Source organism: Chroicocephalus ridibundus, chromosome 7 (assembly GCF_963924245.1).
Source record: "Chroicocephalus ridibundus chromosome 7, bChrRid1.1, whole genome shotgun sequence".
In the NCBI taxonomy this organism is placed as follows: Eukaryota; Metazoa; Chordata; class Aves; order Charadriiformes; family Laridae; genus Chroicocephalus; species Chroicocephalus ridibundus.
Window position 1 is genome coordinate 52369320 of NC_086290.1, and position 13892 is coordinate 52383211.

General features: G+C 37.4%; 1 protein-coding gene across 13 annotated transcripts in view; it reads left to right on the plus strand.

Annotated features, from left to right (window-relative positions):
* Positions 1-13892, plus strand: part of BCAS3 (BCAS3 microtubule associated cell migration factor) — a 364497-nt gene that overhangs the window by 68218 nt on the left and 282387 nt on the right. For all 13 annotated transcript variants that reach the window (XM_063342644.1, XM_063342645.1, XM_063342646.1 and 10 more), the window contains one exon: positions 5890-6060. In XM_063342644.1, coding sequence (XP_063198714.1) covers positions 5890-6060 — 171 coding nt within the window. The remainder of the gene's footprint in view (positions 1-5889; positions 6061-13892) is intronic.

Below are 13892 nucleotides of genomic sequence, written 5' to 3' on the forward strand. Positions count from 1 at the left end.
CTGGCAGCTTTCTTTGAAGGTTAGAGTTTATTAATGACTGTTTACATACAGGTCCATTGCCTAGTTTTCTTAGTTCAGATGACATTGTAATATCCCTCTGTTTTCAGAGAAATGTCTGGGTTTTCACAGTATCAAAAGAAGACCATGGCTTGGAAAGAGCTTAAACAAGCCAAAGAGTATGCAGAGCTTTTGTTTTACTATTTTCCCCCCCTGCCCCCAGCTCCTTTCCTTGAGGACTTGCCTGCCGCATTTTGCCAAGTAATTTCTTTTTCTCACACATACACACACACACACACACAGAGTGAGTTTTGGCATTGTCTGGCAAACTTCGTGCTGATTACAAGCTTTCATTGTAACCGCTAGCCTTTTCATTTCTGATATGCACAACAAAACAAATCTAATAATAGGAATTAAATGACAGCACAGGGCAGAAAGCTCAGCGTCACTGAAGAAAACAACAGTTACAAGAACCCACAAAGAGAGACACAGGGCATGCCATCTCATGTGAAAACAAAACATAAAAACATATTCCATCAGCATAGCTTTGGACACAGTCTCACTGTGGCTGCAGCAGGAGAAAAATCACAGTTTTTTACATTGTTGAGGAGAACTTGAATTGCTGTCCTTCTGAAGACGTCTGAAATTTGCTGTATCTCTGCATACTTTCACCATCAGCAAAAAAAAAAAACAACAACCAGAAATGGGGGAAAATCTCCCCATACTCATTCAATCTCAGCGTCATTAGCGTGGTTTTTATAACACAGATAAGTTTGAAAAACCAAGTGGCTTAGCGTGATCAGCCACAGCTATGATCAGACGTGGTAAGTCTTACAAACAGATCACTCTACTGCCAAAGCCAAGCCGAGTCATGACTGGAGAAGAACAGGCCAAAGCTTTCTTAAATCATATAACGATTGTAAAAACATTCCAGTAGTCATCGAAGACTAAGCACTATTCTCTGTAATTTTTTTCAACAGACAAAAAAATCTGAAAAGGGAGGACATCTTTTCGACTTCTTGTCCCCAAAGAGCATGGATAACTAGGTTTTAAAGCCAGTAATGACCAAGACCTTGCCTCCTGAGCAGTGCTAGCCAAGGGCCAGAATCCAGGAATTCCCACGTTAAGCTGAACGTATGCGAACACTGCAGTAGTGATGTTGCCTCACGTGAATAGCTACTGAAGATGTGTTTATTATCATAGGAAAGGAAAGATTGTTAGCCTCTCTACAGAGAGAAAGTAATAGTGGAAGTTAGGAAAACGGATAATCTTAAGGGCACAATCTCTGTGCTCCTTTGCGTTTGGCCTAGCACGTGGCTTTTGCTTTCAGCTGGCTGTTAATGTCACTGTAACAGACAAGATTAATACTAATATAGTTTTGAGTATTTGCATGATTTGGCTCTTGAGTATATGTCAGCCTCACTGTATTAATTTGTTATTTGTGTCTGAGTGAGCACCACTAAATCCGAAATGTTTAATTTATTACCGATTTCACTGCATCTTTGCTTACTATCTAGCGAGTTTTTATCTCTGATAACGGAAATGATGACTTTCTTGTTGGCAGAAATATACCCTGAGTATCCGTTGCTCTGTCTATCTCGTTACCTCACTATAAACTTTACTCCTTCCTTAAGTCAGTCTTCATTTATAAACCTCTACTGCTGTTACATCTTATCAACCTGCAGTGGTTTGTAATTCATTTCCTTTGATCAGCAGAGGTATTGGCTTTTTTGAAAGGGGACGTCCTTTCCTGTTCCGTACACTGCTGCTTCTTGGTTCAGAAGTGGTTCCATAAAAGTTCTTGTTTTGTCGGATTATCTTGGGTTACAGCCTTTTCTCTGTTTGGGCTCCAGTTTCTTATTGAAGGAAGTGAAAGAACCTACATATAAAGGAGGAAGATAAAGCTGAGAGCAAAGATTAATTTCCACAGGGTCAATTTTGAGAATTACCTTTCAGATCCTCTGTAGAAGCTCTCAATGGCAGTACAGAATATTTACTTCAATGATATTCCCTTTGAGAAATGTTTTGAATGTCCTGGTAGCGAGCGGTGGCTTTGTCCTCAGTGCGATATGTACTGCTGTGTACTCTACTTGGTGAAACAAATAAATTTCCTCCTTAATCAAATAACTTCGGAGTCAGAAGCTAAGGATACCGAGGTCAAACCCACAGTCATGTTGGCGCATGTTGTTTACTGGTGCCGAAACTCTTGTTATTCTGGTAACGTTATGAAGAATTCCTTTACATCATCTTCCTATTTGATTTTGTAATTCCTAGAAGGATTTTATTTTGAACATTGAACTTTTCCCTGTTTCTCCTTAGATACACCTTGCAAGAACGTTGCTTTCTGCTATTGCTGAAAAAAAACATGCATTTGTTTCCAGCTCAATCTTTTATTTTCTTTTTCACACGTTTGTTTGATGGCTTCCTGTCTGTTCATGATCTAAAAAGCTCTCATAATGTCGGTAACTTGGCCAAGCAGAAAATTTCTGGAAATAAAAAATGCGTCAAGATTTCAGTTTAGGTTAATGTTTAGCAAAGATAAAAATTGATGCGTTCGGAAAAATTAAAATCTTGTTCCTTATGAGATAAAGAATCTCTTCATTCCAGTTGAACAGACACAGTAGAATGGATATAGAATATCTTTCGGAATAAACCCCAGTGTTGGTGGTGGGAGGATATTCAGGGGCTTAGTTTGAGATAAGCATCCAAATGTGAAGTTGCTTGTTATAATTACCCATATTTATCCATTTTGGATGCAGCAAAGAAGGGGACATAGGAAAAGAAATCCTTCTGTCTCCATGCTTGGCTTTTTTGTACGTCTTGTTGAGGAGAGGTTTGGTCCCAACGTATCCCTGTGTGAGTCTGTCTCAACTCACTCTGCTCAAAGGGTGCTCGTGCAGACCTTCCCCATCACAGCGTATTCCTAGCGGTCAAACTGTCCACGCTGGGTAAGATGGATTTCCTAATAGCTTTTCTTTCCTCCCCTACCTCTTTTCAGAACTTGGGCAAGAGCAGGAAAGGGAAACATCTTTGTGAAACATGAGCATTTCAACAAACATTTCATTTGAACTTGAATCCATAATTGATTGTACATTGTGTTCAAACTAACCGTGAGGCTTTCATATTCCTGGTTACCGAGGCATATCTTTTTGATATCTCTTTCTTTTTTCTGTAGATTTTTAATTTCTAAACAAATAAATCATATAAAATATATTTATTATGAGAAACAGGAACAATATATTGTTTTGTCACTAAAAGGATGTGAGACTTTTGTTGGAACAAAACAGCCTAACAGGCACTGAATGATGCATTTTAATTTTCTCATCTAATTAAAGTTGTACTTATTTTTCAATTAAACGAGGTATGAGTGCATACATTTATTTTAATTAAAAATATGCATTTCTTTATATTTGAATGAACGTGAACAGTCTTGTTTTTAAGTAGGGTACACGTGAGCATACAAGTAATTTCTGTGTTTGCATAATGTGCATCATTGCTTACAAAAGGAATCGGATCAAGTATTTTAATTTTATTTATAAGAAAACTGCACTGAGTGCGCACTGGCAGTTCCCATCAATGACAAAGGAACTGGGACAGTGCAAACTTGAACCTATTTCATTTAAAATCTATTTGGTCTGTCGAATGTCTAGCATCAAATTATAAACCAAGTTCTTCTCACCTCATAACTCCTTTAGTTGATTCTCTCTCCGTATCTTTTAATCCTATAGTGGTAAAGTGATTTAGCAAAGGCTGCATCTGTTTTCTCTTGTTACCTGATAACTTCTTAATGAGTACTAACAGCTTATGTGAGAGCAAGGTCATTAGCTCTAATGGATAGAGGGGACAGCTGATATGGCATGGGAAAGGTTAAAGATTACCAGAGAAGTTTTTGCAAATATACACATAGCACAAAGAAGTAAGTGCCGTAATGGTTTTGCACTGATATTTCTGAGCTAATGGCCTCGGCCACATCTTTGTACACCTATTACTTCTCGGTCGTCCTGCAGTCACACTCCGCTCTAACATGTAGCGGTAATTCATTTTACTAGATAAGCATGTTAATTTTTTTCTAGAGAGCTATAAATTTATACTTGGCACTTTGTCATCCGGTTTCTCTAGATAGAATATTGAAGATATTTTCTAAAATAGCTCAATTGTAATTCTCGGTCTTGTATCTTGCATAGGTATTTTGCCATCTAGTACTTCTCTACTGAGTTCTCTTTCCTGCTGTGTGAACTACCAGTGCATTTTATGCGATTTTAACTGTTGGCCAGAAAACTGCCTTGTCACGTTTTGTAAGGAAAGTGTTTGTTGAAATGCACTTTTGCATTTGCATTGGGTGTATTTTAGGTCTGTTCCTCGGATATCATTATCTGCTTTATGTTACGTTTTTCAGTCTTCTGCATTTGCCACTGTTAAAATTTGTTTTATTCTCATTTGTTCTATCTGAGTATAAAAAGAAATAATAAGAAACAAATGACAGGATATTACTAAAGACTTTAAACCCCAAAGACATTCCTATGATAAAGGCATGGCTCGATTTTAAGTGGTAGTATCTCCATTAGCATTAATGGAGTAGGTCCATCAGCTGAGGCATCTCAGAGGTTAATCAGGCTTCCTGGCTGGATATTGCCATCAATACAGTGTGGCGCCTGGTTCTGTTGGCCCTTCAGAGGTTTTCCTGACAACACACTAACAGACTTTGTGTAAGTCATTTCCTATGAATTATTAAAACAAACGTTTGGCTGCTAATTGATGAACACTAATGTGTTTTCTAATCACTGCAGTTTGAGATTTTAGCACTAAACAAAGCAGTTGCGATTGATTTGTGGCTGCTTCTTGGTTTCAGCCTGTGATCTGTACATTTTTTTTTTCCTTTTCAATTTAGCAGGCAGCTTAGCTTGTCTTTTTAGTTAAGAATTGGCTTGTTATAGTGTCATTCCATTCGGATCTCTTTTGCTATTTCTTATTTATATTGCATAATAAATCTGCTCAATTCTTTATAGGCAAATAAGGCACAGTCCTTGAATCAAGGAGAAACTATTTAAAGTTGTAGTTTGGATTGTTTGGGGTTTTTTTAAACCTGTATCTCTCCTACTGTGTGTACTCTACCACTTTCTCCAAATTAAAGAACACAAAAAAAGTCTTCGGCTTCTTTAGATAATAAAAGCTGGTGCAATGAATATGTTTTCAAACCAATGTCTGGAAAAGACGCGGACTATGGAAAGTCACATTATTTTTATGGGATGTGTGCGGACTTTGTACAGAGCTGTCCTGTACAGAGTGCCTTGAGGATGGTGGTTTTAATTCTGCTGGCTTTGAGTCCCATATTCAGTTTTAATGCTACAAAAAGCATAATTGCTGAGAAACGAATGAATGTGTCTGTCATGTCTATCACAGGCCAAATTCCTTGTCTCTTGCACTTGTGCAGAAGGCAGAACTATTTCAGCGTTAACCGCTATGGGCTGTAAGCATTTCTGCATGCGGCGCTGCCCTCCATGCACACCCATAATGGCTTCGTCATTTGATTCGTGCTCTGTGCCTCTGGGAATAAGTAAATAACAAAGTTAAAGAAAGAAAAAACTCTAACGTTTAGACAAGATTAAAATATTTCGTGTTTCAAGAAATTTTTTGGAAGCATTAAATTCCAGTGTTTTGGAAGCATTAAATTCCAAACTAAAGCAAATAGTTCAAATTGATAGGATGCTAGATTTTTTTCAGGATATTTGTTACATACAGCCTTCGTCGCTTACATATCACTTACAGAAACATTTGGTCTGTGTGCTTCTGGTGTGCGCAACCTAGTTATGTTAATTGTGTTGAAAAGAAAATTCAAGATAGATCCCCAAAACAGCCCTAAACACTATTTATTGGTTTTCTTTCTTTTTATAGACAATAAAGACTGGACTTACCATGGTGGGGAAGGTCGTTACGCAGCTGACAGGGACGCTGCCCTCAGGAGCAACTGAAGAAGAAATTTTAGCTCATAGCAACATTCGTCGAAGTCCTCTGGTGCCTGGAATCATCACTATCATTGATACGGAGACAGTTGCGGAGGGGCAGGTAATACAGTTTACACAGAAACAGAACGTGCATTCATTCTCACGAAAATCTCCGGAAAATGTATTTTATGCTTTTGAAAATGAAAAATAGATAAGATTTTTGCTAGGTCAAAAACTTTTACAGACACACACAGCTGTGATAAAGTCCAATATGGGACTGAAATTAAGCCAAAATATATATTGTCCTTAGAACGTATTTACGTGACACTTTGACAACATCAAGTGTGAAGTGTCACATTTTGTCTCTCTAACACTTGTTCATAATTGACGTTGATTTATGCTGATCAGTTGAAATGTATATGTAGTCTGATTATATTAAAATATAATGTGGCTGGAAGACGTGTTTGTCTAGAAGTATGGTGAATTGTTGAATTCCAGTTTAAAAAAAAGATGATGAGTGAAATTGGATAATAAGTATAAAAGCTTACAATTTTACATAAATTTCAAAGCTAAAATGTAATCAAGCCTGATGCTGTTTTGTGAGGCAGATGTACTGTTTTGCTAATAACATACAGTACAGTGCCTAAGGCAAAATCATTCGTTAAAAACCCCATCCCGTTACCCCACAAACTTCAAATGGGTGTGTTGTCCTGTCTGTAGGAGAGAAGATATCCATATTGGTTTTGGTTTTCTGTCATTTCATTTTTAAGTGTCTGGTGCTGGAATCAGTGTTTATGCAGGACTCCCCATGCACTTCATTATTCTCTAACTATTTTGTAAAATTTTTTTCCTAATGCTGACATTTATTGAACTTAAAAAAGAAAAAACAATTTATTTTTTCTTGTTTCCCCTATCTTTATGATGCTTTTTGCAGGTAAGTTAGTAAGGTATTAATGACAAATCCGTAGTCAAGTTATTTTCTTTTGTACTTTCTTTTCTTACCCGAGTGGAAAATAAAATGTTTTACGTGAAAACAAAAAAGTAAACAAAAATCCCAGTATGCTGTTGAGCTGTGGCTGTTCCCGAGGATTAGTTTTGTAAGTACTTAGCCAAGTAATGTTACATTGAAAGGGGATCGTTCGTATAACATCATAGGGCTTTTTTCGCAAAATTAAAATAAAAGAAAAATCAAAAGAGGATAATGGAAAAAAGAATGTGTTTTGCTTAAGATCTTATGGAGTCAGGTCTTAAAATAAGTCTGACCGTTGGGGTTTGCTTTTGTTTCCTGGAAAAAAAAAAAAGACGTTTTGACTCTTTGTATACTGCCAGAAAAAAAAAAAAAGAAAAATTTTGCTTCATAAATTTCTCATGAAGCCTTGTTTAATGCGGTCATTATTTCTGATGGTCATTGTCTGTGCTTTGATTCTTCTGCATAGGCCTAGGGAAAAAAAATGATATATCTTAGGTTTTTAAGTCTTGTTATGTATGATTTAGAGGTTTTATGAACTTGTCCTCTGACCTTAACAATAGTAGGGAGCTATCAAGCCTAAAGGGCACTATGGAAAAGTAGTTGTAAAAATGATAACGCTCGCCTTGTCCAAATACTGCTGCCGTAACATAAATAAGCCATCAGTTCTAGTAAAATAATTTTTGCCTTGAATCTCAAGGGAATGAGGCTTGAAGTTAAATATCCTAATTGTGTGTCTGCCATTCATATTTTTGTGATCTGAAGTTTTAAAATGCTATCAAATTAATAATTTATTTTCAGTGCTGAGACTCGCTTTCAGAATTAACATTACATTTTTTTTCCAGGGAAAACAAAATAATCATTCTTTTGCATTGTTAGATTTTTGTGGTGCAGAAGACTTTTTAACAATCTTTTCTTACCGAAATGCGCACCTAGCAAAAAGAAAAGTTGATTAAAAATAAATACACTTTGTGCGTGGTCTAAATAAAGACCGGCATTCCACGCTGTCCCAGCAAAGAACCATCTAACATCAGGGGTTTCACGTGTGCTCACAGTGCCCACTGAGTTTTGTCCCTTGTTCCAGCTGGATTTCCATCGCTGGGTGGAAATGTAAGTTTTTCTGCGTCCAGATCACCTGAATGGGGCCGGTTCTGATTTTGGCTGTCCTGTGAGAAACGGTGCTGTCTCGACGGCATGGCTTTGTGCGAGCTGGGGAGTCCTGGCCAGTTTTTATAGCATAATTGGTTGAAGCTTCAGCATTTTAGCAAGTCTGACCTTTAAACAATGCGAGTTATCTCACTGAACTACATGTGATTGTTCATCTACTTCAACCTAAACTCGTAGTTCAGCGTCGCGCTCATTTGAAACCTGGGTGGTTGTTTGAGCTACGTTTCTCACTGTATTCATTTCTGAAATTATTTTGCTCTTTTGAGGCAAATCGGTTTGGAGATAGTAGTCATCCAAACAACATTATTACTGACGCATTGGTAATGGAGGAAGCGGTGGCTGTACAGCACTACAGCGAGTGCCTCGCGCAGGGCAGGCTCAGTGTTGATGCTGCGTGGCAGGGATTTTCTAAAATTATTGGTTCATCATCCCAATTTTCAGATTCCAGGTGGGAATGAAGAGGTCTGGGTGGGCACAAAGCAACATCTAGTGGCATTCCTGCTTCCTCCTACGATGAAGGTGACTGGTTTGGAGATCATCGGTTCTGCTGGGTGGGGATGCCGCCGGCTGGCTGCGCCCATTGTGAGCGTCGGGCTTCTCAACTGCCTGGGAAACCTCAGGAATCAGTAATGCCTACCAAGGGTTGGCTGGGCTGAATTAGCTGTTCGAATGCCTTGTGTCCCTTTCATCGCAGATTTGTCTAGCACCATAAAAATATTTGTGTGTGCGTGCATGGTTTTCTGAGGTTGTCAGCCTAATCGTAACTGAGGGGCATTTCAGAAGCAGAAAGGAGTTATTTTCTTATCATTAGCAGACTCCAAATGGAAAAGAAATACCTCACCTCTTTTGGGCTGATAAAGATTGCCATCTACCTCCACATCCTACCTAAGAATTTGGGTGTTATAATGAAATAAAACAATTTCCAAGAATAAAATCTATCTTTAAGTTAACATATAGTAAAAAAAAAAAAAAGGAAGAAATCTGTTTTAAAAAGAGAAAGGAAGTGAAAGAAGAGAACAGTAAATCTAAGGCAAGCAAGCATGTCCTTTTGAAGGAGAAATAGCACTTTTTTCAGTGGGGGAGCAGGGTTGGGGTTGTTTTTTTAATATAAAAAAATATATACATGAAGGCTTGCAAAGTAGTGATGCATGCGCTTGTCCATGTACTTTGAGCAGAGCAGCACAAGTTTTAAAGGTGGAGTGAGCTGCTCTGTGTATGTGTACGAACATCCAGATTTATTTGCCACTCAGACGATTAAGGAACATGTGTTGGACGTAAGCCAGAAAGAGTAACTACAGCTTTAAGTTTTCACTAATTTTTTATTATATCTGCCATTTCAAAGATATCCAGTATAAAGAACGTGAGATGGAGCTCAGTGCATTTCATGAAATGTACTGTGCTACCATGGCAGAGGCTGAAATGCTGATTTACACTGAAAAATATACAATTAGAGACCAAAGAAATCTTCTAGTGTAATCTTGCAGGATTAAATCTGTAGGGAAAATATTTTTAATAAACCTTATGAATGTAGATATTGTAGTAAGGTCTCCTACCCAGCAGTTGTTTGTATGATGGCTCTTACTTTCAAAATTGGTGGTACTTTAAGAAAATTTGAATTATGAAGTAATTAAATAAATGCAAAGGAATGTAGAATTCCTTAAGTTGGCTGTCGTGATATACTTGTAAAGGGGGTAAAAATAATTATCGAGATGCCCAAGTAACTTTGTGGTAAACCAAAATATGTTAACAAGGTTGTGTGCTTGTTTAAACTTCCTTCTAATGAAGTGTTAGCAAACTTTTCAGTTAGATGTAATGACTATTTATTTGAATCTGTTAATTAGTTGAAATGGATAAAACTAAAGCTGTACAGATGTCCTGTTTTTCAGTAATTGGAATTAAATGTGTAAGACTTCAGTGGCTTGAGTTTTAAAGAAAAATTATTTTCTTTCGACCTTTGTTTCTGTATTCTTAATTAATTCATCAACTAGGCCACCCACATGTAGTCTGCAATAATGACCTTTCTCAAAAGTCGCCAGTTTTGTGACTGAATGTAAATCTGTTAAACATCTAACATTTAGTTGACAGAGAAATATGTGGTCATTTAAAAATACAAAACTTGATTCTTAATGCTTTTGATAGAGCGATGTGATTGATGAGATAGCATTGTGTTGCTTTCACAGATCATCCAAAACACATGAAAATATTTGAGGAAATGCTTTAAAAATAACTTAGCAAAATAAGATAACATGTTGATCTTTTTATGTTTTAAAATGTGATTGGTGCTTTTTTCTGTTCCCTATTAACTTTTTATTGCATTAAAGAGGAATTTTCAGAAAAAAACTGCAGACTGCTGCAGTTTCAAAAGTTCGTTTTCATTTGGTAAGGAGTTGATAACAATTGAACCAAATGAAGATGCTTATCGGGAGCAAGAATTGTTGTGAAACTTTGGTCTAAAGCAAAAAGAAGCTGAAAGAATAAAGCATATTCAATAATAAAACTTTAACTACATACGTAATTCCACTGGTCATTATCACCAGTGCTCTGATTTATACGAACAGCTTTCACAAAGGCTAATTTGATGTTCTAATGCTCATATATTTGGCATTGATTTTCTTCACTTTTTTATATCTACGTGTATTACAGAAGAATTCTTTTAATATATAAATATAAAAAGAGCAACAGGATTCCCTCAGAGCATAATACTGTCTGCCTTACTTTTATTAAAGGAGATCTGTTTTTTGTCAAGAAGACATTTTTGTCTCAGATAAATGGTTCAGGCTGAGCGCAAGGCTGGTTTGAGTTTATGCTGGATTCTATTAAAAGGAGTGCAGTAGTTAATGCCACAGATTTATCACTTTTAGCCCTTTTCCACTGATGTTTGACCTCAGCTATAAGTTGGGGGAGGCTAATTGGGGGGGTTGGTATGGAGGGGGCTGGTTTTTGTGCATAGGAACCGGAGCGGACACTGCACTAACTTCAGCTATTTAAATCGATGGAGATCTTAATAAGTATACATGCAAAGATCTCTGTATTATAGAATATTCATATTTATAAATCTTGCCAAACCTATTTGGTTTTACGATGATGGGATTATTCTTTCTTAATTTTATTAAGAGTAGGACCTGCTTGATTAGCGTCCATTTTTATTTGCGTTACTTTCATGTTTTATTTAAAAACATGTCTCCACTGGGGTGAGTGGTATAATTTGCCTGTAAAGATTGAAATAATTGAAGTTGTAATTACTAGTGGCTTCTGTTTGGCAGTATGGAAAATACAACGAAGGAAGAAAAATATGGCATAGGAGGAAAAAGCTTTGGCTTCAGCTATCTCTTGCCCTCAAAGCAAAACCCTCTTTTTTGATAGTGAACGTAATGATCCCTCAGGTGTTTTGTCTGCTTCTCTTCTAGAGTCAGATAAAGAGGACGGTAGGGACCTCTGCAAGGAAGATATTTGAGCATCCTTACAAACCTCGGTGACTACATAATTATAAGAGTAATGCTAAGATTTATGAACCTTTTCCAATGAGAGACTTTTCTAAGGTCTTTTACTCTCAGTGGTTAGAGGCCACTACCTTAGAGAACGAAGCCCATTTGGGATGCAAAATTCAGGATTCCTGTGGGCTCTGCGTGCCCTGTGTGTCGGGAAGCTGAGCGAGCTGCTTCCTTCCAGCTTTTTGACAGCACTTGCACGCGCTATTAGGCAATTTGTACCACTGTTTTGACTTCCAAGAAAAATTTCCAACTCTGCTCTTTTCAGTGGTAAGAAACCATGCGCTAGCCGAAAGGAGCCAGTTGTGCAATGTCAGTGTTGATTTAACGTGCCATTTATTAGCCCACGGGTGTCGTTCTCTCCGGCACCTTTGCAGGGAGCGTCTTCCACGTCGGCCTTTGCAAGAAGTGGTTTCTAAAACTTGTGAACCTGCGTGGCGGAGGCCTTGAATTATTCTTCATGACTGTACAGCTTCGGTCTTCATCCCTGTCTGCACGAAATCTGTCTAATTTAATCTATCCAAATTTGTGTAAACCCTCTTGCACCGAGACAGTTATATCCATTTAAAGATCTCTAATACAGAAAATAGTGTAATCCATTGTAAAGCACCTTGCTGTTACATCAGCATAATTTTGTTTTCCTTAAGTTGTGTACAGTGGTGAAAATTATGCTGAGATTTTGAAACTCTGCAAGTTCTAAGTTGGTATGTGAACCAGGCTTTTGTTTTGTGGCAGGTTTGGAAGGGACATTTCCAAAGAGGCTCTTCTTTGGTTGATGATGTAGTTAAGTCAACTGCTGTAATTCCTTTGATTTTTATTATTTTCTTTTCCCCCCCCTTTCCTTTGTAGTGTTGAAATTGTAAAAGTTGATGTATGTTTTCCCCAACCGTCCACTGCAAAAGTGCGGGGGAAGGACATGACAAGTCTTGCAGTATAGCCCGAGGATTTAAATACAAGTTGGTAATTTTAAAAAAAGTATTTCTTTCCTTCTCTGTTCCACAAGGATTTATTTTTTCATGTTGATTTTAAAAAAGATTAGGAACACTTTCTTAACTTCATCTTACCTTGCACAAGCAATTGTGTTTCCGCGTGTGTGTTTCCAAAACAGGTATTTCCCCTCGGTGGCCGCCGTGGGTGGGCAGTGACCGATAGCGGATGGCAGGAGAGGAGGTGGCGTGGCACCGACACAACCTGAGTTTCAGATTCTCCACTAGCCAAGGATTTCCAGTATTTTGAGTAACGAAGGTGGTTTTGTGTTGTGTTTTGTTTTGGTTTTGTTACTTTTTTTTTTTTTTTCTTAGCTAATACAGGAGATGAACATATTTTAGTTTGAGTCTGAAAGCTCTGCAGGAGCCAGGCTCGCTGGCAGGGAAGGGTTTTCAGGACCCACAGGCTCATGGTGGCTTCTCTTTTTTTCTTGGTTGGACTTTATGCCGATAAGTTCTTCTTCCTTGTATTTCTGTCACAAGCTTGTATAACTTGTGTAACAGCCAAAATAAGGACTGGTTTGCTATATCTGACAATCAGCTTTTACAGTGAAAAGTGAAGATTTTGGAAAAACTCCTTTAGATTAAACACAAAAGTTGTTTTTCCAGGGAGATAATTTTAAGCTGTGACTGATGAAAAAAAACCACTTTAAAGTACGGGAAGAGTTAGCATAGCATACAAAGAATAGATTTGGGCTTTATTGTGTTCTTAAGTTGGTACGTCTGAGGTGTTTCAGAGTTTAATGTTGTGAAATTTTTGCTTTGTGTTGTATTTCCAGAGGAAAGATATTTAAAGGTTGTTTTACCATCCAGAGTGTTCCTTGGCTGGTGAATAGGGGTTTTTTGTTGCAGGGATGATAACAGTGCTGCATTTATCATTAGTTCAAAAAAAAAGAAAAAGCACATGCTGAATTAATCCATCCTACAGTCTGTAGAAGATGATGCATGTGAAATATGCTATAACTTTTTAGCAATGATTTAGATACTGTTGATACCTACACATTTCTAGATTAAATATTTTCGCGTAACAGATGAGATTTAAAAAAATCCTTCTATTTCTTTTGTAAAGCTGGTTTATGATGTGACTTTATCATTATCATGTATCTTCAATTAGAGTGAAATGTTTAGGATAAGACCAAGTTACCTAAAAGTGGAAGCTGTGAAAAGATGATGTATAGGAGTTATTTAGTGCCGTTTATACAGGCTGAGAAAAGAACAGTGTTTCTTTGAAAAGCTCTTAGGAAGATCTCCAGACCCTTTGGTTAGTGGTTCTGGAATAAGCACGAAATGCTGACAACGGAAAGCAAAACCATAATTGTGCTTATGTGACGGTGCCAAGTAATTT